At 45.0% G+C, this 24,075-nt stretch overlaps 1 protein-coding gene across 8 annotated transcripts in view; it reads right to left on the minus strand.

Moving 5' to 3' along the window:
* The window catches only part of LOC118377411 (arginine-glutamic acid dipeptide repeats protein-like), a 384,037-nt gene that overhangs the window by 54,690 nt on the left and 305,272 nt on the right, over window positions 1-24,075 (minus strand). For all 8 annotated transcript variants that reach the window (XM_052481336.1, XM_052481337.1, XM_052481333.1 and 5 more), the window contains one exon: window positions 4,727-4,807. In XM_052481336.1, coding sequence (XP_052337296.1) covers window positions 4,727-4,807 — 81 coding nt within the window. The remainder of the gene's footprint in view (window positions 1-4,726; window positions 4,808-24,075) is intronic.

Here is a 24,075-nt window from a genome sequence, read left to right on the forward strand (position 1 = left end):
ACAGCTAAATAATATTAATCGTATTTGAAAGCAATACTTGTACAACAATTTTTTATTTATTTTATTTTTTTACAATACCATTTAAAGTGGAAAAATATCAAGCAAAATTTTAATCTGCAATCTGCCATTTCAGAGAATTTAGTTGTTTGAACAGTGTTGAGCAGAACCCAGCTCATGTTCCATGACGCCCCCCTCCCTCTGTGTACTGGAGGAAATGGTTGCAACAGAGACAGTCCTGTACAGACTGTCAGATCGCCCGACAGTTCGACAGAGAGGGACGACGACCCCCACACACACACACACACACACACTCTCTGCTCCAGGCCTTTATGTGTCTTTATATAAAGCATTCCTAAACGCTAGTCAGGCCTGGTGTGTTGACACAGCACTGGGTGCTTAGACTTGGCACTGCCTTCGCTAGCCGTGCTGGCGCTTTAGGAGCGGCCTAGGTCAGGCCCAGATAATGAGCTACGGGAAGGACAGAGGGAGGGAGAGAGAAAGAGGGAGAAGGAGGGAGGGAGAGAGAGAGAGGGAGAAGGTGGGAGGGAGAGAGAAAGAGGGAGGGAGGAGGGAGAGAGAGAAAGAGGGAGAAGGAGGGAGGGAGAGAGAAAGAGGGAGAAGGAGGGAGGGAGAGAGAGAGAAAGAGGGAGAAGGAGGGAGGGAGAGAGAAAGAGGGAGAAGGAGGGAGGGAGAGAGAAAGAGGGAGAAGGAGGGAGGGAGAGAGAGAGAGGGAGAAGGAGGGAGGGAGAGAGAAAGAGGGAGAAGGAGGGAGGGAGAGAGAAAGAGGGAGAAGGAGGGAGGGAGAGAGAAAGAGGGAGGAGGGAGGGAGAGAGAAAGAGGGAGAAGGAGGGAGGGAGAGAGAAAGAGGGAGAAGGAGGGAGGGAGAGAGAAAGAGGGAGAAGGAGGGAGGGAGAGAGAAAGAGGGAGAAGGAGGGAGGGAGGGACATGCAGGAACACCGTAGCACTCTTTAAAAGGCGGCCAAGTTAACACTGAGGGCTGGCAGGAAAAAAGGGAGCGAGACTCCGAGGAAGAAGCAGGAACACCGTCGCTCCCTGTGGAAAAACAGGAAAACTCAGACCAGAGGAACGAGAGTGAGTCAAGGAGAATCAGACCAGAGGAGTGAGTCAAGGAGAATCAGACCAGAGGAGTGAGTCAAGGAGAATCAGACCAGAGGAGTGAGTCAAGGAGAATCAGACCAGAGGAGTGAGTCAAGGAGAATCAGACCAGAGGAGTGAGTCAAGGAGAATCAGACCAGAGGAGTGAGTCAAGGAGAATCAGACCAGAGGAGTGAGTCAAGGAGAATCAGACCAGAGGAGTGAGTCAAGGAGAATCAGACCAGAGGAGTGAGTCAAGGAGAATCAGACCAGAGGAGTGAGTCAAGGAGAATCAGACCAGAGGAGTGAGTCAAGGAGAATCAGACCAGAGGAGTCAAGGAGAATCAGACCAGAGGAGTGAGTCAAGGAGAATCAGACCAGAGGAGTGAGTCAAGGAGAATCAGACCAGAGGAGTGAGTCAAGGAGAATCAGACCAGAGGAGTGAGTCAAGGAGAATCAGACCAGAGGAGTGAGTCAAGGAGAATCAGACCAGAGGAGTGAGTCAAGGAGAATCAGACCAGAGGAGTGAGTCAAGGAGAATCAGACCAGAGGAGTGAGTCAAGGAGAATCAGACCAGAGGAGTGAGTCAAGGAGAATCAGACCAGAGGAGTGAGTCAAGGAGAATCAGACCAGAGGAGTGAGTCAAGCAGAATCAGACCAGAGGAACGAGAGTGAGTCAAGGAGAATCAGACCAGAGGAGTGAGTCAGGAGAATCAGACCAGAGGAGTGAGTCAAGGAGAATCAGACCAGAGGAGTGAGTCAAGGAGAATCAGACCAGAGGAGTGAGTCAAGGAGAATCAGACCAGAGGAGTGAGTCAAGCAGAATCAGACCAGAGGAACGAGAGTGAGTCAAGGAGAATCAGACCAGAGGAACGAGAGTGAGTCGAGGAGAATCACTGTAGCTCTATTAAAAAGCCGTCCAGCTAATACTAGCAGGAAGCGAGGAATCAAGGGAGGAAGAGAGGCAGGAACACTGTAGCCCTCTGGATGTCTCTGTGTGGATGACTGGCTATAAGCCCAGAGGAGGTTTATAGAAGGCCCTACTCCCTGCTCTGTTGGCTGGGCTGCGATGTGACTCAGTACAGTAGTGTGGTGGTATCCAGACCCAGACCTTGGAAGAAATAAACGTTATAGAAACAACCACACCGCATTTAATATGAGGCGCTCCATCCTTCTTCTCGTGTGGCTTGGCATGCCCGTGGAATTACTAAAATATTATATGTCAGTGTGTGTGTGTGTGGTGAGGACGACAGAGAGAGAGAAAAGAAAAATATCTTAAAGCTACTTTACAAAAATCTTGAAGATGGTTATGCTCCATAGACCGTGTGTGGGAGTGAAGAGAGTGAAGGAAGGGGACAGTGAGAGTGAAGGAGGTGAGGTTTAGAGAGAGCGAGAGAAAGAGGAGAGATTTCTGTTAGGGAAAATAAATTGAGCTTTCCTCTGGGTATTGAGTAGCAGTGCCACTTGCTCAGAGAGGAGAGGAGAGCAGTGTGTGTGTGTGTATGTGTGTGTGTGAGAGAGTACAGCAGGCTTTTCGCACAAAATCCAGTTCAATCATAACCAGAGTTTTTTTTATCTTTTTACTGTAGCTGTGGTTCAATCCCCATTCAGTCTATATTGAGCTTTCCCCCACCTTCCTCATCCACCTTCCTCCCCCACCTTCCTCATCCACCTCCAGTCCCCGTTCAGTCTATATTGAGCTTACCCCCACCTTCCTCATCCACCTCCAGTCCCCGTTCAGTCTATATTGAGCTTACCCCCACCTTCCTCATCCACCTCCAGTCACCACTACCCTCTCCTCCTCCCTTAGATTGACACCCCTGGTGTATATCAAACTCATTTTGCCCCAGGGGGGGAGGGCCGCATTCGGTCTTCAACGAGGTCCGGAGGGCCGCACTGACAATGTGTTATATTTCCTCAGACATAAAAAGAAAAAAAAATATGTGCAGATGGTCCTCTATCGATCGCTATTTGGGAATCTTAGATACTCCCTGACTGTCTAGCTTTAATTGAGGGGATTCGCAACAAGCTGGACACAGTCAAGGCATGGTATAAATGTAGATCCATTACAATTTGGTTTTAGTCATTTAAAAAATTACACTGAACTAATATGTAAACGCAACATGTAAAGTGTTTCATGAGCTGAAAATGTGCAGTTTTGGTCACACAATGCTACAGATGTCTTAAGTTTTGAGGGAGCGTTGCAATTGGCATGCTGACTGCAGGAATGTCCAGAGCTGTTGCCAGAGAATGTAATGTTAATTTCTCTACCGTAATTTCTCTGCCTGTGCTTAGCTCTATTCTGTTTATTTTTATCCCCCCCCCCCAAAAAAAACTCCCCTAGTCATTGCAGATAACAAGCATACCCATAACATGATGCACCAACCATCACACTTGGGACCTCTACTGAGGGACCTTACAGATAATTAATTGTATGTGTGGGGTACAGAGATGAGATAGTCATTCATAAATCATGTTAAACACTATTATTGCAGACAGAGTGAGTCCGTTCAACTTATTATGTGACTTGTTAAGCACATTTTCACTCCTGAACGTATTTAGCCTTGCCACACAACAACAAAGGGGTTGAATACTTACTGACTCAAGACATTTCAGCTTTTCATTTCTAATTTGAAAAACATAATTCCACTTTGACATTATGGGGTATTCTGGGTAGGCCAGTGACACAACATCTCAACTTAATCCAATTTAAATTTAGGCTGTAACATTACAAAATGTGGATGGAGTCAGGGGGTAAGAATATCGAAGGCTTTATATGCAGGGAGACCTTGCAAAATAGACATTATTTTAAGAGTCCCATTGGGACAAAGGTCAAATAAATACAAAAATATACACCGAAGAAGAATATAAACGCAACATGTAAAGTGTTGGTCCCATGTTTCATGAGCTGAAATAAAAGATCCCAGAAATGTTCTATGTGCACAAAAAGATTATTTCTCTCACATTTTGTGCACAAATTTGTTTTACATCCCTGTTCGTGAGCATTTCTCCTTTACCAAGATAATCCATCCACCTGACAGTTGTGGCATATCAAGAAGCTGATTAAACAGCACGATCATTACACAGGTAAACCTTGTGCTGGGGACAAAAGTGTGAGGAGTATTTCCCTTTTGTGGGGAAAAACTCATTCTGATAATCTGGGCCTTGCTGCCATATGGGTGGGCCTTTGCCCTCCCAGGCCCAACCATGGCTGCGCCCCTGCCCAGTCATGTGAAATCCATAGATTAGGGCATAATGAATTTATTTATTTACATTTTTTAGTTGAGTATATTACACTTATCCATATTTCCGCTCGTGTATGAATGGTGTTTTGAGAGGGTCAAAAGGCAGCTCTACTAGTATTGCAGCAGAGTGACACAATGCCCAAAATTTGACATACAGTAATTTCCCTTGGTCAAACTCATTCCTACTGTTAATGTTGAAGTACACATAGCTAAAAAGTTTGATTTGAGTTTGACTGCAATATATATTATATTATATTTATTTAAACAAATCAGTTATGTTGTTATTATTTTACGGCTAAATCTGAATCACAACTTTGACCAGTACCACACATTGATTGTACAGAGCCGAGGTCTAGAATAAAACCCCCAATGGAACAGTGACTTACCGTTTCCTTGTTGGGTAGCAGCTCTTTCCGAATCTTGAAGAAGTTCTTGCCGTACTGTCGGAGCCCTTTAATGAACCGCTTCTGAAAAACAAAGACTAAATATCAGCTACCGTCCTTCCAGAACAGACACAGCTACAACGACCAGTACAGTACAGATACAAATGCAACCAGCAAACATGACGTTACAGCCACTGCCACGACAAAACCTTGTTTTCTTTCTGTGGTTTTGGTTTGAGAGAGTTGATGTTCAAATCTGTAAACTCTGTAGTCTCTGTTTAAACTCGTGAGCGAGAGAAAGCTAAAGTACACAGCCGTGTCAGGGCACAGAGGAAATTGCTAACTCGGGCAGAAACAGACATTGAAATTCTACTACTTTGCTCTTTCATGTGGTATGAAAAGAGAAGCTATGGACATCTATTGTTTCATAAATCACACAGGAAATGTCAGATTCAGGGAGAATAATATCGGGATCTCACAAAGCAGACATTCAAAGCCAAAACTCAACTTCACTTCAATAACTTGTATAATTGCAAGATATTTCCTTTGACTGTGTTCACAGTCAATTATTTTACTATAGTACACAGACCATATTTCTCAGCAAAATACAACACTTATATAATCGCGTGCTTGCATGTCGGACCAAATAGGAAACCTGAGAAAAGACAAAAAAAAAAAATAATAATTACAAATCCACAGTGACAGGACGGAGGAAAACAACTTTCTCCATTTCAACAAGCGGTTGATATTTTTTTACCTCAAAACCAGCCAATCAACTCTCAGCACCTCACAACAACAAAACCAGCAAAAAGGAATTAAACATTTAAAAAAAATATAATTTAAAAAAACGGTTAAAAACACAAACCTAAAATGTATTTCGGTATTTCTTCTCATCCAAGAGACAGTCTGTGAGCCATAACAAGCTGGGGGGGGGGAGGGGGGGGGAAGAGAGGCTGAAGACATTCACGACCAGTGAAGCAGACAACTAACAGATTTCCTTTCAGCTTCCAGAGGCAGGCAGGCAAACCCCGTTACCCGCTACCAGTACGGTTCTTTCTTCAGTTAAGAATTTCAGCCAACCCCCTCTCTCGCTCCAATCAAGTACGTCCAGAGAAAAGCGCGTTAAAGTCCCGGTGAGACCCCTCCATAAATCTCTACGCCAACCCACAGGTATATAGGAAAAATCCCTCGTCTCCAAATAGATACAAACAACAGCGCGTCTTTTATTTTTTATTTTTTTTTATTTTTTTAACAAGCAAGAAATAGCTTGTCACTCTGTGCTCTTCCACTACAAAGGGGTGACTTTATATGTGATCTTTCTGCTAGAGAGCCTCTGGTCGGTAGCGGCCTGGAAAACCCGGAGAGTATAAAGAGCCCAGTGGAGTGGAGACCTAGAACGCATCTGGTCAGTGGCAGCCTGAAAAACCTGGTGCGGCGCCGGAGCGCAGTGGAATGGAGCCAGTGATGTATATAAAACCCTGGATTGTCGACGCTGTGCATTTGCCATTGAGAGGCTGTGAAGCCACCGGGTCGGCCATATTGGTACTCCCCGTAGGAATGAAGGGAATTCCACAGTATTCCAAGGACAAAATTACATATATTGAAGTATTTTGTTGTAGTGGGGACAGTAACATTAGAACTCTAGCTCACATAATATAATTTAAAAATACACATTAAGGAGTCAAATAGAATAAATGTGTGCAACTAAAATATATATTTATTTATTCTACAAATGGAGGAGGAGTACCAAGATGGCTGCCCAGTGACTTTAATACATGGTTTATATATATATATATACACTGAACAAAATATAAAACGCAACATGTAAAGTGTTGGTCCCATGTTTCATGAGCTGAAATAAAAGATCCCAGAAATGTTCCATATGTACAAAAATGGTATTTCTCTCAAATGTTGTGCACACATGTGTTTACATCCCTGTTAGTGAGCATTTCTGCTTTTCCAAGATAATCCATCCACCTGACAGGTGTGGCATATCAAGAAGCTGATTAAACACCATGATCATTACACAGGTGCACCTTGTGCCGGGGACAATAAAAGGCCACTCTAAAATGTGCAGTTTTGTTCCACAAAACACAATGCCACAGATGTCTCAAGTTTTGAGGGAGAGTACAATTGGCATGCTGACTTCAGGAATGTGCACGGGTGCTGTTGTCAGATAATTGAATGTTAATTTCTCCACCAGAATTTGGCAGTACGCCCAACTGGTCTCACAACAACTGACCACATGCAACCACACCTGCCCAGGACCTCCACACCCTGCTTCTTCACATGCGGGATCGTCTGAAACCAGCCAGTATTTTTTTTATGTTTAAACGATTTGAACAGATGTTGTTGGCATGTTTCATCAATCTCAATTTCAAAAAATAATCTGGGATCTGTGGGTGCAATCTTACAATCAGAAAACAGAGAACAATATTTTCATATGATGTTTTTACTATTTCTGTCGGTAATAAAGGCCTTTCTGATTGGCTGGGCTTGGCTCCGAATAGGGTGGACCTATGCCCTAACAGGCTCGACCATGGCTACGCCCCTGCCCAGTCATGTGAAAGCCATAGATTAGAAACTAATACATTTTCAATTGACTGATTTCCTTATATAAACTTTAACTCAGTAAAATAGTTGAAATTGATGTGTTTATATTTTTGTTCAGTATACATGACTGAGTGGAGCCCTAGAGAGCCTCTGGTCGGTCAACTGAAAAACGTTAATAGGAGCCGGAGCTCAGTGGCACGGCCCGGGTTCCTCCCCTGGCACGGCCCGGGTTCCTCCCCTGGCACGGCCCGGGTTCCTCCCCTGGCACGGCCCGGGTTCCTCCCCAGGCACGGCCCGGGTTCCTCCCCTGGCACGGCCCGGGTTCCTCCCCTGGCACGGCCCGGGTTCCTCCCCTGGCAAGGCCCGGGTTCCTCCCCTGGCACGGCCCGGGTTCCTCCCCTGGCACGGGCCCGGGTTCCTCCCCTGGCACGGGCCCGGGTTCCTCCCCTGGCACGGCCCGGGTTCCTCCCCTGGCACGGCCCGGGTTCCTCCCCTGGCACGGCCCGGGTTACTCCCCTGGCACGGCCCGGGTTACTCCCCTGGCACGGCCCGGGTTACTCCCCTGGCACGGCCCGGGTTACTCCCCTGGCACGGCCCGGGTTACTCCCCTGGCACGGCCCGGGTTACTCCCCTGGCACGGCCCGGGTTACTCCCCTGGCACGGCCCGGGTTACTCCCCTGGCACGGCCCGGGTTACTCCCCTGGCACGGCCCGGGTTCCTCCCCTGGCACGGCCCGGGTTTCTACTCGGCTCCCTCTAGCCTGTTGTGATGTGAGGACAGCTAAAGCTGGTTTATTGGATTCTCTAGCCTCCACATTACATGCATGTAGCTACACTGACCAATCCACAAACTTCACTGTTGTCATAACTTTCCAGCCACTGCCGATCGTTAAAGCGACAGCCCTTTAAATATATTCCGGTATTTGGGGTCAACACACACAGGACAGGCTGGGAGCAAGAGGGAGGAAGGTAGGGACAATATGTGGAGAAATGTGTTGGCCACAGTAAAAGGAGACAAGTGAGAGGTAAAACCAGACATGGATTTTCTGCCAGTCATGTATGTGTTAGAATGCCAAGCTGTTTTCATGTACACCAGCGTTTCCCAAACTCGGTCCTGGGACCCCAAAGGGTACACGTTTTGGTTTATGTTGATTCAAATGATCAAAGCTGGATGACTAGTTGATTATTTGAATCGGCTGTAGTGTATAGTGAGCAAAAACAAAAACGTGCACCCTTTGGAAAACCCTGATGAACACGAACGAGCATTATGGAACCACAGAATGTTTACACACTCAGGTCTGCTCTGGTCGGGGAATGAAAGAGAAGTAGCTAACCGGAAATACTCAGTTGCAAAAATAAAAACGGAACGATCTGTGACCAGACAAAAATAAAAACTATTTCGCAACAAGTAAGCTACAATGTACAATTATGCAAGAGCTGCAGTGAATTACGACACACTTTCATATAAGGACACTGTGTAATAACCTGGCCGCTCCGGGGGACACTGTAATAACCTGGCTGCTCCGGGGGACACTGTAATAACCTGGCCGCTCCGGAGGACACTCTAATAACCTGGCCGCTCCGGGGGACACTGTGTAATAACCTGGCCGCTCCGGGGGACACTGTAATAACCTGGCCGCTCCGGAGGACACTGTAATAACCTGGCCGCTCCGGGGGACACTGTGTAGTAACCTGGCCGCTCCGGGGGACACTGTAATAACCTGGCCGCTCCGGTGAACACTGTGTAATAACCTGGCCGCTCCGGGGGACACTGTGTAATAACCTGGCCGCTCCGGGGGACACTGTGTAAACCTAACCTGGGGGACGCTCCTGGGGGGACACTGTAATAACCTGGCCGCTCCGGGGGGGGACACTGTGTAATAACCTGGCCGCTCCGGGGACACTGTGTAATAACCTGGCCGCTCCGTAATAACCTGGCCGCTCCGGGGGGACACTGTGTAATAACCTGGCCGCTCCGGGGACACACTGTGTAATAACCTGGCCGCTCCGGGGGACACTGTGTAATAACCTGGCCGCTCCGGGGACACTGTGTAATAACCTGGCCGCTCCGGGGGACACTGTGTAATAACCTGGCCGCTCCGGGAGGACACTGTAATAACCTGGCCGCTCCGGGGGACACTGTGTAATAACCTGGCCGCTCCGGGGGACACTGTGTAGTAACCTGGCCGCTCCGGGGGACACTGTAATAACCTGGCCGCTCCGGGGGACACTGTAATAACCTGGCCGCTCCGGTGAACACTGTGTAATAACCTGGCCGCTCCGGGGGACACTGTGTAATAACCTGGCCGCTCCGGGGGACACTGTGTAATAACCTGGCCGCTCCGGGGGACACTGTAATAACCTGGCCGCTCCGGGGGACACTGTGTAATAACCTGGCCGCTCCGGGGGACACTGTAATAACCTGGCCGCTCCGGGGGACACCGTGTAATAACCTGGCCGCTCCGGGGACACTGTGTAATAACCTGGCCGCTCCGGGGGACACTGTGTAATAACCTGGCCGCTCCGGGGGACACTGTGTAATAACCTGGCCGCTCCGGAGGACACTGTAATAACCTGGCCGCTCCGGGGGACACTGTGTAATAACCTGGCCGCTCCGGGGGACACTGTGTAATAACCTGGCCGCTCTGGTGAACACTAATAACCTCAAAGCTCTGGTGAACACTAATAACCTCAACGCTCTGGTGAACACTGTAATAACCTCAACGCTCTGGTGAACACTAATAACCTCAACGCTCTGGTGAACACTAATAACCTCAACGCTCTGGTGAACACTAATAACCTCAATGTTCTGGTGAACACTAATAACCTCAACGCTCTGGTGAACACTAATAACCTCAATGTTCTGGTGAACACTAATAACCTCAATGTTCTGGTGAACACTAATAACCTCAACGTTCTGGTGAACACTAATAACCTCCACGCTCTGGTGAACACTAATAACCTCAACGCTCTGGTGAACACTAATAACCTCCACGCTCTGGTGAACACTAATAACCTCAATGTTCTGGTGAACACTGTAATAACCTCAACGCTCTGGTGAACACTAATAACCTCAATGTTCTGGTGAACACTAATAACCTCAATGTTCTGGTGAACACTAATAACCTCCACGCTCTGGTGAACACTAATAACCTCAACGCTCTGGTGAACACTAATAACCTCAACGCTCTGGTGAACACTAATAACCTCCACGCTCTGGTGAACACTAATAACATCAATGCTCTGGTGAACACTAATAACCTCAATGTTCTGGTGAACACTAATAACCTCAATGTTCTGGTGAACACTAATAACCTCAACGCTCTGGTGAACACTAATAACCTCAACGCTTTGGTGAACACTAATAACCTCAACGTTCTGGTGAACACTAATAACCTCAACGCTCTGGTGAACACTGTAATAAACTGAACTGAATGTTCTGGTGAACACTAATAACCTCCACGCTCTGGTGAACACTAATAACCTCCACGCTCTGGTGAACACTGTAATAACCTCCACGCTCTGGTGAACACTAATAACCTCAACGCTCTGGTGAACACTAATAACCTCAATGTTCTGGTGAACACTAATAACCTCAACGCTCTGGTGAACACTAATAACCTCAACGCTCTGGTGAACACTAATAACCTCAACGTTCTGGTGAACACTATAATAACCTCAAAGCTCTGGTGAACACTAATAACTTCAACGCTCTGGTGAACACTAATAACCTCAACAATCTGGTGAACACTAATAACCTCAACGCTCTGGTGAACACTAATAACCTCAACGCTCTGGTGAACACTATAATAACCTCAACGCTCTGGTGAACACTAATAACCTCAACGCTCTGGTGAACACTAATAACCTCAATGTTCTGGTGAACACTAATAACCTCAACGTTCTGGTGAACACTATAATAACCTCAAAGCTCTGGTGAACACTGTAATAACCTCAACGCTCTGGTGAACACTAATAACCTCAACGCTCTGGTGAACACTAATAACCTCAATGCTGTGGTGAACACTAATAACCTCAACGCTCTGGTGAACACTAATAACCTCAATGTTCTGGTGAACACTAATAACCTCAACGCTCTGGTGAACACTAATAACCTCAACGCTCTGGTGAACACTAATAACCTCAACGCTCTGGTAAACACTAATAACCTCAATGCTCTGGTGAACACTGTAATAAACTGAACTGAATGTTCTGGTGAACACTAATAACCTCAACGCTCTGGTGAACACTAATAACCTCAACGCTCTGGTGAACACTGTAATAACCTTAATGTTCTGGTGAACACTAATAACCTCAACGCTCTGGTGAACATTAATAACCTCAACGCTCTGGTGAACACTGTAATAACCTCAATGTTCTGGTGAACACCATAATAACCTCAACGCTCTGGTGAACACTAATAACCTCAACGTTCTGGTGAACACCATAATAACCTCAATGTTCTGGTGAACACTAATAACCTCAATGTTCTAGTGAACACTAATAACCTCAACGCTCTGGTGAACACTAATAACCTCAATGCTCTGGTGAACACTAATAACCTCAACGCTCTGGTGAACACTAATAACCTCAACGCTCTGGTGAACACTAATAACCTCAACGCTCTGGTGAACACTAATAACCTCAACGCTCTGGTGAACACTAATAACCTCAACGCTCTGGTGAACACTAATAACCTCAACGCTCTGGTGAACACTGTAATAACCTCAACGCTCTGGTGAACACTAATAACCTCAACGCTCTGGTGAACATTAATAACCTCAACGCTCTGGTGAACACTAATAACCTCAATGTTCTGGTGAACACTAATAACCTCAACACTCTGGTGAACACTAATAACCTCAACGCTCTGGTGAACACTAATAACCTCAACGCTCTGGTGAACATTAATAACCTCAACGCTCTGGTGAACACTAATAACCTCAATGTTCTGGTGAACACTGTAATAACCTCAATGTTCTGGTGAACACTAATAACCTCAATGCTCTGGTGAACACTAATAACCTCAACGCTCTGGTGAACACTGTAATAAACTGAACTGAATGTTCTGGTGAACACTAATAACCTCCACGCTCTGGTGAACACTAATAACCTCCACGCTCTGGTGAACACTAATAACCTCCACGCTCTGGTGAACACTAATAACCTCAACGTTCTGGTGAACACTAATAACCTCAACGCTCTGGTGAACACTAATAACCTCAACATTCTGGTGAACACTAATAACCTCAACGCTCTGGTGAACACTAATAACCTCCACGCTCTGGTGAACACTAATAACCTCAACGCTCTGGTGAACACTAATAACCTCAATGCTCTGGTGAACACTAATAACCTCAACATTCTGGTGAACACTAATAACCTCAACGCTCTGGTGAACACTAATAACCTCAACATTCTGGTGAACACTAATAACCTCAACGCTCTGGTGAACACTGTAATAACCTCAACGCTCTGGTGAACACTAATAACCTCAACGCTCTGGTGAACACTAATAACCTCAACGCTCTGGTGAACACTAATAACCTCAACGCTCTGGTGAACACTAATAACCTCAACGCTCTGGTGAACACTAATAACCTCAACGCTCTGGTGAACACTGTAATAACCTCAACGCTCTGGTGAACACTAATAACCTCAACGCTCTGGTGAACACTAATAACCTCAACGCTCTGGTGAACACTAATAACCTCAACGCTCTGGTGAACACCGTAATAACCTCAACGTTCTGGTGAACACTAATAACCTCAATGTTCTGGTGAACACTAATAACCTCAATGTTCTGGTGAACACTAATAACCTCAATGTTCTGGTGAACACTAATAACCTCAATGTTCTGGTGAACACTAATAACCTCAATGTTCTGGTGAACACTAATAACCTCAACGCTCTGGTGAACACCGTAATAACCTCAATGTTCTGGTGAACACTAATAACCTCAATGTTCTGGTGAACACTAATAACCTCAATGTTCTGGTGAACACTAATAACCTCAACGCTCTGGTGAACACCGTAATAACCTCAATGTTCTGGTGAACACTAATAACCTCAATGTTCTGGTGAACACTAATAACCTCAATGTTCTGGTGAACACTAATAACCTCAATGTTCTGGTGAACACTAATAACCTCAATGTTCTGGTGAACACTAATAACCTCAATGTTCTGGTGAACACTAATAACCTCAATGTTCTGGTGAACACTAATAACCTCAATGTTCTGGTGAACACTAATAACCTCAATGTTCTGGTGAACACTAATAACCTCAATGTTCTGGTGAACACTAATAACCTCAATGTTCTGGTGAACACTAATAACCTCAATGTTCTGGTGAACACTAATAACCTCAATGTTCTGGTGAACACTAATAACCTCAATGTTCTGGTGAACACTAATAACCTCAATGTTCTGGTGAACACTAATAACCTCAACGCTCTGGTGAACACTAATAACCTCAACGCTCTGGTGAACACTAATAACCTCAACGCTCTGGTGAACACTAATAACCTCCACGCTCTGGTGAACACTAATAACCTCAACGCTCTGGTGAACACTAATAACCTCCACGCTCTGGTGAACACTAATAACCTCCACGCTCTGGTGAACACTAATAACCTCAACGCTCTGGTGAACACTGTAATAAACTGAACTGAACGCTCCACTTTTAACAAAGCAAAATAGTTTATAACAGGCCTTTAAATGATCACATTCACTGCTGAAACGGACTACTTTGACCGCCAAGATATGTTTCAAACAAATTGTAGACCTCAAGTGCTTTTGAAGGTGTTTCACGGAATGGAAAAAGGTCAGAACCACTCTGCCTTATAGGACATGCCATCCGAGTAAAACCTAACAATTACAAAATATAGCAAATTAATTACACGCTCTTTTTTCTCTCCCTGTTAGTAGCTAACCTACCACAGACAATACTCCTTATGGAAGAGTAGAGGAGGACGGCTTTAATGTTCTGTAGAAGCCTGTAACATCTATCAGAGATGGAGCTTGACTGTCCAGCTAGATGATTAGCGTTGTGAGTGTGGAAGTGAAGTGAGGCAGTTGATTAGCCAGCAGATGGAGCCAGCTACAACAGGAGAGAGAGAAACATTCCTGTCCTCTGTGTGTGTGTGTGTGTGTGTGTGTGTGTGTGTGTGTGTGTGTGTGTGTGTGTGTGTGTGTGTGTGTGTGTGTGATCCCCCCACAACCTCCTCAGGTACACTCTGGATATACTAAAATACAACCTGATAGATGAGAGAGATGACCATGTTAAATCAATATGGTCGGATAAATGACAGATCAATTTTCACTATTTCAGCTAAATTAGCTCCAAAAATGTGATTTTGTAAATGAGACATGTAAGCCCTGATGGGCAAAAAGACCAAATAAATAGTAAAAAAAAAAAAAAAAACTTTTATACATTGTGTCTTCTAGGGCTGACTCCATTTAGTCGTCGGGACAATAGGCTATTGGTCGGCCTTTGACAGTACCAGTCAAATGTTTGGACACCTACTCATTGGAAGGTTGGAAGGGTTTCTTTCTATTGTCCTACAATGTAGAACTTTTTTTTTTTTTTTTTAATAAAGAAAAACCCTTCGATCCAGTAGTTGTATCCAAACTTGTATATGCATTATATAGTATCTCTATGGGGTGTCCTCACCTGGTATGGGGTTGTATATACTTATCAACATTGAACAAAAATATAAAACGTGTGTTGGTTTCATGAGCTTAAGAAAAAAAAAGTCTCCGATATTTTCCATACGCAAAATTCTATCTATTTTTTTTACTATTTTCTACATTGTAGAATAATAGTGATGACATCAAAACTATGAAATAACACACATGGAATCATGTAGTAAACCAAAAAAAAGTGTTATATGAAGAAAAAAATATATATATTTACAATTAAATAGTAAAATAAAGAGACCCTTCCAATGAGTAGGTTTTGGCCTTATTACACATAGAAGTAGGTCTATAGACTACCTGATTACACATAGCAGTAGGTCTATAGACTACCTGATTACACATAGCAGTAGGTCTATAGACTACCTGATTACACATAGAAGTAGGTCTATAGACTACCTGATTACACATAGAAGTAGGTCTATAGACTACCTGGTCTGATTACACATAGAAGTAGGTCTATAGACTACCTGATTACACATAGAAGTAGGTCTATAGACTACCTGGTCTGATTACACATAGAAGTAGGTCTATAGACTACCTGATTACACATAGAAGTAGGTCTATAGACTACCTGGCCTGATTACACATAGAAGTAGGTCTATAGACTACCTGGTTACACATAGAAGTAGGTCTATAGACTACCTGATTACACATAGAAGTAGGCCTATAGACTACCTGATTACACATAGAAGTAGGTCTATAGACTACCTGATTACACATAGAAGTAGGTCTATAGACTACCTGATTACACATAGCAGTAGGTCTATAGACTACCTGATTACACATAGAAGTAGGTCTATAGACTACCTGATAACATAGAAGTAGGTCTATAGACTACCTGGCCTGATTACACATAGAAGTAGGTCTATAGACTACCTGGTCTGATTACACATAGAAGTAGGTCTATAGACTACCTGATTACACATAGAAGTAGGTCTATAGACTACCTGATTACACATAGAAGTAGGTCTATAGGCTACCTGGTCTGATTACACATAGAAGTAGGTCTATAGACTACCTGATTACACATAGCAGTAGGTCTATAGACTACCTGATTACACATAGAAGTAGGTCTATAGACTACCTGATAACATAGTAGGTCTATAGACTACCTGGCCTGATTACACATAGAAGTAGGTCTATAGACTACCTGGTCTGATTACACATAGAAGTAGGTCTATAGACTACCTGGTCTGATTACACATAGAAGTAGGTCTATAGACTACCTGACCTGATTACACATAGAAGTAGACCTATAGACTACCTGATTACACATAGAAGTAGGTCTATAGACTACCTGGCCTGATTACACATAGAAGTAGGTCTATAGACTACCTGATTACACATAGAAGTAGACCTATAGACTACCTGGCCTGATTACACATAGAAGTAAACCTATAGACTACCTGATTACACATAGAAGTAGACCTATAGACTACCTGATTACACATAGAAGTAGGCCTATAGACTACCTGATTACACATAGAAGTAGGTCTATAGACTACCTGATTACACATAGAAGTAGGTCTATAGACTACCTGATTACACATAGAAGTAGGTCTATAGACTACCTGATTACACATAGAAGTAGACCTATAGACTATCTGATTACACATATAAGTAGGTCTATAGACTACCTGGTCTGATTACACATAGAAGTAGGTCTATAGGCTACCTGGCCTGCGTGAAAATGGAGGCATATAAATGTGTCCATTTGGGGATCTGATAGTATTTCTGATTGGCTTAACTTCCCACCACTAATGAGCAGTGGAGCTTTTCAAAGTCATATTTTGTTCATCTCAAACAGCAAGCAAACAAAGTCTGTTTTTACATCACATTGAGAAAGACAATAATTCCTCAATGTATTAGAAAAATCTTTCCATCTCTCTCTCCCCCTGTCGATAACCACTCAGCGTGAAAAGGGGGGTTAATGCTGTGCTCTGATCCAGTCGAAACGTCATAAAATAGACCTACTTAATTGCTTCTTATCTGTTGCTCAAATAGCCTACAGCTGTGTCTGTCCATTTCCTAGCACAGGAAATGCTGAAGGCCCAGAATATTTTATACAATGTTGTAAGTTTGCTAGTGAGAGCTTTGAGCCAGACCCAAGTTAAGAGTTGATACAATGTTTTAAGTTTGCTAGTGAGAGCTTTGAGCCAGACCCAAGTTAAGAGTTGATACAATGTTGTAAGTTTGCTAGTGAGAGCTTTGAGCCAGACCCAAGTTAAGAGTTGATACAATGTTGTAAGTTTGCTAGTGAGAGCTTTGAGCCAGACCCAAGTTAAGAGTTGATACAATGTTGTAAGTTTGCTAGTGAGAGCTTTGATCCAGACCCAAGTTAAGAGTTGATACAATGTTGTAAGTTTGCTAGTGAGAGCTTTGATCCAGACCCAAGTTAAGAGTTGATACAATGTTGTAAGTTTGCTAGTGAGAGCTTTGATCCAGACCCAAGTTAAGAGTTGATACAATGTTGTAAGTTTGCTAGTGAGAGCTTTGATCCAGACCCAAGTTAAGAGTTGATACAATGTTGTAAGTTTGCTAGTGAGAGCTTTGATCCAGACCCAAGTTAAGAGTTGATACAATGTTGTAAGTTTGCTAGTGAGAGCTTTGATCCAGACCCAAGTTAAGAGTTGATACAATGTTGTAAGTTTGCTAGTGAGAGCTTTGATCCAGAACCAAGTTAAGAGTTGATACAATGTTGTAAGTTTGCTAGTGAGAGCTTTGATCCAGACCCAAGTTAAGAGTTGATACAATGTTGTAAGTTTGCTAGTGAGAGCTTTGAGCCAGACCCAAGTTAAGAGTTGATACAATGTTGTAAGTTTGCTAGTGAGAGCTTTGATCCAGACCCAAGTTAAGAGTTGATACAATGTTGTAAGTTTGCTAGTGAGAGCTTTGATCCAGACCCAAGTTAAGAGTTGATACAATGTTGTAAGTTTGCTAGTGAGAGCTTTGATCCAGACCCAAGTTAAGAGTTGATAAAATGTTATAAGTTTGCTAGTGAGAGCTTTGATCCAGACCCAAGTTAAGAGTTGATACAATGTTGTAAGTTTGCTAGTGAGAGCTTTGATCCAGACCCAAGTTAAGAGTTGATACAATGTTGTAAGTTTGCTAGTGAGAGCTTTGAGCCAGACCCAAGTTAAGAGTTGATACAATGTTGTAAGTTTGCTAGTGAGAGCTTTGATCCAGACCCAAGTTAAGAGTTGACACAATGTTGTAAGTTTGTTGGCTTTATTGAATTTCTTTATTATTTTTCTTACATAGATGTTAAATGGCAATAAAAGTTGCTTTTTAGAGTTTTGTATTATTTTAATTTAGATATAATTATAAATTGAGATACAAAGACATCTTATAAATTAAATGTAACTGTTCCAGGAAAAATGAAAACCATAAATTGGCCTGGAGATTGGTAGAAATGGCCAGATAAATGGTCATTCACGCACGAGAACGGTTGCAAACTCCTCGTGTAGCTTATCGTCGGCAACTTCAGGAGAGTAACGGCAGAATCTGAGAACGCCAGCAGGAGCGGGAGGACGATGGTCGGGTCAAGTTTTTCTTCATCTCTGGCCACCTCGAGCCGTGTGTGTCTTAGTTCAGCAAACATTGAGCTTAAAAGAATCAGACAAGCCAACGCATATAAAGTTGATATACGAAAAATAAACGTTTTAACATTTCGACCAATCGACTATAGGCTGACCAAGATGATTTTATTGTTGTTGTTGGGGACAGCCCTGGTTTCTTCACCGAATCACAACTGCAGTGAAAAGCATTCTGGGAAGTTAAACTGCAGAAAGCCAGAAGGCCGGTCCAGGAAGAGAGACTGTTGGTTGACTGCAGTACACTTCCAGTTAATGTGTGATGTATTTAATGCTTGTGCCGTAAAGCGGCGTCAGTGCCGTAAAGCGGCGTCAGTGCCGTAAAGCGGTACTTCATTTCCTGGGGTGTATGGGCTCTGGCCCTGCTTGTGACTAACCTCAACGAGGCAACGGTAAACATGTCGTCCCCCACAAATGATGCAGCGCCCCCCTTAGGCCAATTGAGATATTGCTTGTGACTAATATATTTTAATGAATTACCATAGCTCTCGCCTTGTGCCGATCAGTGTCATTTTGTAAACACCCGGTCTCTATTGCAAGACGTATCATTAACAGAAGCTTTGTCAAAATCGCCCCAATGCGGTCTTGAGAAATCTCATGTGTCTAACATACAGACGGATGGAGACAGATCCAGAGTCCCCTCCACAATTAACACCCATCACTACACAGCAGCAGCCACTCCCCCCAGTCCCAATCATATCACCCAATTATATCTCATCCCCACTAATGTCCTGTTCTCACAGCCTGGCTGTCTGGAGATGTATTGCTCAGTTGGCTGAGCTGTTCAGACGGCTGACTGTACTGCAACACACTCCTCCTCCTCCTCCTCCCTCCCCCCACTTCACTCCTCTAATCCTCTCTGCCCACTCCTTCACTCCTTCCTTTCCGTCTCTCTGCCTTCCTTCCCTCCCTCCTTTCCCCCCCTCTACATGCCGGCTCCGGTTAAAAGCTCCATTTCAGCTGCCGTCTGGGCTCTCCGCTCTCGTCCTCCCTTCATTCCATCTCTCCTGCCTCTCCAGCCCCGCTAATAAATCATACACCAATCTGCTCCACCAATCGCTTTGCTCCGCTCTGCTTGGCCCTGCTCCCTCCCCCTCAACTCTCTCTCTCTCTCTCTCTCTACTCTTCCTCTACTCCCTCCCTCCCTCGCCACCCCTGCTCCCATTGCTCCAGACCACTGTTGCCTGGCAACGCAGCAGGGGAGGGAGGAGGGGCCGAGCTGAGTGAGCCAAAGAGAGAGCAAGAATAAAAAGGGAAGGAGAGAAGAGAGGGGGAGGAGGAGGCAGGGTGGGAAGCAGACTAGCTACCAAATCACCAGCCGGCTGTGTGTGCTGAAACACCAGGGTTCTCTCTCTGTCAGAGTGTTCCAAGAGAGAGGCTGGCGCTTTCACCCAGTCCCCCCCCCCCCCTGCATTTAACAGTACTCTATTGTGTGGCATTAGAGGAGAGGAGCGATAGGAAAGGGAGGAGGAGAGGCAGAGCAAACAGCTAAAAAGGTCATTGTGATGTGTTAGTACTTCCTGCTTCAGAGCTGATTGTTATGAAGCTATGAAACGGGTGAAGATCATGCTGGTTATGCACACACACACACACACACACACACACACACACACACACACACACACACACACACACACACACACACACACACACACACACACACACACACACACACACACACACAGAGGACACACTAACACACACAGAGGACACACTAACACACACAGAGGACACACTAACACACACAGAGGACACACTAACACACACACACACACACACACACACACACACACACACACACACACACACACACACACACACACACACACACACACACACACACACACACACACACACTAACACACACAGAGGACACACTAACACACACAGAGGACACACACAAAGGACACACTAACACACACACACACTAACTCACACACACACACACGGGAGCCACACACACGCAGACAGAGGACACACACACACACACAGACAGAGGACACACACACACAGACAGAGGGGACACACAGACAGAGGGGACACACAGACAGAGGGGACACACAGACAGAGGGGACACACAGACAGAGGGGACACACACAGAGGATACACACACAGAGGATACACACACAGAGGATACACACACATCCTCTCCATGGTGACAAGACAGCCCACATCCTCTCCATGGTGACAAGACACCCCACATCCTCTCCATGGTGACAAGACACCCCACATCCTCTCCATGGTGACAAGACACCCCACATCCTCTCCATGGTGACAAGACACCCCACATCCTCTCCATGGTGACAAGACACCCCACATCCTCTCCATGGTGACAAGACACCCCACATCCTCTCCATGGTGACACAAGACACCCCACATCCTCTCCATGGTGACAAGACACCCCACATCCTCTCCATGGTGACACAAGACACCCCACATCCTCTCCATGGTGACAAGACACCCCACATCCTCTCCATGGTGACACAAGACACCCCACATCCTCTCCATGGTGACAAGACACCCCACATCCTCTCCATGGTGACACAAGACACCCCACATCCTCTCCATGGTGACAAGACACCCCACATCCTCTCCATGGTGACACAAGACACCCCACATCCTCTCCATGGTGACACAAGACACCCCACATCCTCTCCATGGTGACAAGACACCCCACACCCTCTCCATGGTGACAAGACACCCCACATCCTCTCCATGGTGACAAGACACCCCACATCCTCTCCATGGTGACACAAGACACCCCACATCCTCTCCATGGTGACAAGACACCCCACATCCTCTCCATGGTGACACAAGACACCCCACATCCTCTCCATGGTGACACAAGACACCCCACATCCTCTCCATGGTGACAAGACACCCCACATCCTCTCCATGGTGACAAGACACCCCACATCCTCTCCATGGTGACACAAGACACCCCACATCCTCTCCATGGTGACACAAGACACCCCACATCCTCTCCATGGTGACACAAGACACCCCACATCCTCTCCATGGTGACAAGACACCCCACATCCTCTCCATGGTGACAAGACACCCCACATCCTCTCCATGGTGACAAGACACCCCACATCCTCTCCATGGTGACAAGACACCCCACATCCTCTCCATGGTGACACAAGACACCCCACATCCTCTCCATGGTGACAAGACACCCCACATCCTCTCCATGGTGACAAAAAAAAAAAATCCTCTCATTTAGCATGGTGACAAGACACCCCAGTCATGTGTGCATACATTCTCCGTATGGTGGTCCCAAGAACCCACCCCACATCCCATGCTCCCATGGTGAAGGACCACAAGACACCCCACATCCTCTCCATGGTGACACAAGACACCCCACATCCTCTCCATGGTGACACAAGACACCCCACATCCTCTCCATGGTGACAAGACACCCCACATCCTCTCCATGGTGACACAAGACACCCCACATCCTCTCCATGGTGACACAAGACACCCCACATCCTCTCCATGGTGACACAAGACACCCCACATCCTCTCCATGGTGACAAGACACCCCACATCCTCTCCATGGTGACAAGACACCCCACATCCTCTCCATGGTGACACAAGACACCCCAAATCGTCTCCATGGTGACACAAGACACCCCAAATCGTCTCCATGGTGACAAGACACCCCACATCGTCTTTGTAGATTGCTTACATGTTGAAACAAGAACCTCAGCTATGCTACAAACATTTGAATAAAAATATTTCTCAACAAAAGTTTCACCGTAGAGAGAAACAAGATATTCCAACAGAACGTTAGCATTGTTCAGTATACTTGCAGACACTACTAGTTAAGCTAATAGTGTATTTCTTACTCCTTCCTTGCCAGGAAGGAATGTCAGTTACTGACAACAGTTACTACTGATCAAAAATATAACATTCCTTCCTGACAACAGTTACTATACTGATCAAAAATATAACAAATCAACGTAAATGCAAGATAAAACTATTTCAAAGATTTTACTGAGTTACAGTTCACAAGGAAATCAGTCAATTTAAATATTCATTAAGCCCTAATTTATAGATTTCCCATGACTGAGAATACAGACCGTATCTGTTGATCACAGATAGCAAAGCAAAAAGAAGTCGGGGCTGTGGATCAGAAAACCAGTCAGTATCTGGTGTGACCCCAATTTGCCTCACGCAGCGCGACACATCTCCTTCACATAGAGTTGATCAGATTGTGGCCTGTGGAATCTTGTCCCTCTCCTCATCAATGGCTGTGTGAAATTGCTGGATATTGGCGGGAACTGGAACACGCTGAAGTACACGTCGATACATGTTTGGTGAGTATGCAGGCCATGGAAGAACATTTTCAGCTTCCAGGAATTGTGTACAGATCCTTACGACATGGGGCCATACATTATCATGCTGATAAGCAAGGTGATGGCAACGGAAGAATGGCACGACAACGGGCGTCGGGACCTCGTCACGGTATCTCTGTGTATTCAAATCGCCGTCGATAAAATGCAATTGTGTTCGTTGTCTGTAGCCTCTACCTGCCCATACATAACCCGACAGCCACCATGGGGCTCTCTGTTCACAACGTTGACATCAGCAAACTACTCGCCCCACACAATGACACGTCAGTGGTGCACGGGTCACATGTCTGTTCACCCGCAACTGCTAACAAACCCATCCGCAACCGGGCCGACTCCATGTGATAAAGTGAAAACCTGGAGGCCCGTACTCAACCCTAACACGGTAATATAGGAACTGCACGGTAGACTGCTACAGTCAAAGACGGCAGAACGACTCTTCGACGGGGTGCAGGACTTTTTGCCTGATTTTTAGATCCGTTTCTGCTTGTAATTCCCAACATTTTGTTAGGCAATTTGTTAGGCTATTTGTTAGGCTATTTGTTAGGCTATTTGTTAGGCTATTTGTTAGGCTATTTGTTAGGCTATTTGGTAGGCTATTTGTTGGGCCATTTGGTAGGCTATTTGTTAGGCTATTTGGGCTATTTGGTAGGCTATTTGGTAGGCTATTTGGTAGGCCATTTGGTAGGCTATTTGGTAGGCTATTTGGTAGGCTATTTGTTAGTCAACTTGTCTATAATTAGATCCATGCAGCTTCTCTTCTGTCACTATATGCTGCCCTAGAAGACTAAACAAACCATTGCTCAACAGAATAATGTCATAAACGGATAAAATGAACGATGTCATAATTGGGATCGAATGAATGATGACATAAATGGATAGAATGAATGATGACATAAATGGATAGAATGAATGATGTCATAAATGGATAGAATGAATGATGTCATAAATGGATAGAATGAATGATGCCATAAATGGATAGAATGAATGTCATAAATGGATAGAATGAATGATGCATAAATGGATAGAATGAATGATGTCATAAACGGATAGAATGAATGATGCCATAAATGGATAGAATGAATGATGTCATAAATGGATAGAATGAATGATGCCATAAACGGATAGAATGAATGATGTCAGAAACGGATA

This window comes from Oncorhynchus keta, chromosome 27, assembly GCF_023373465.1.
Source record: "Oncorhynchus keta strain PuntledgeMale-10-30-2019 chromosome 27, Oket_V2, whole genome shotgun sequence".
NCBI lineage: Eukaryota > Metazoa > Chordata > Actinopteri > Salmoniformes > Salmonidae > Oncorhynchus > Oncorhynchus keta.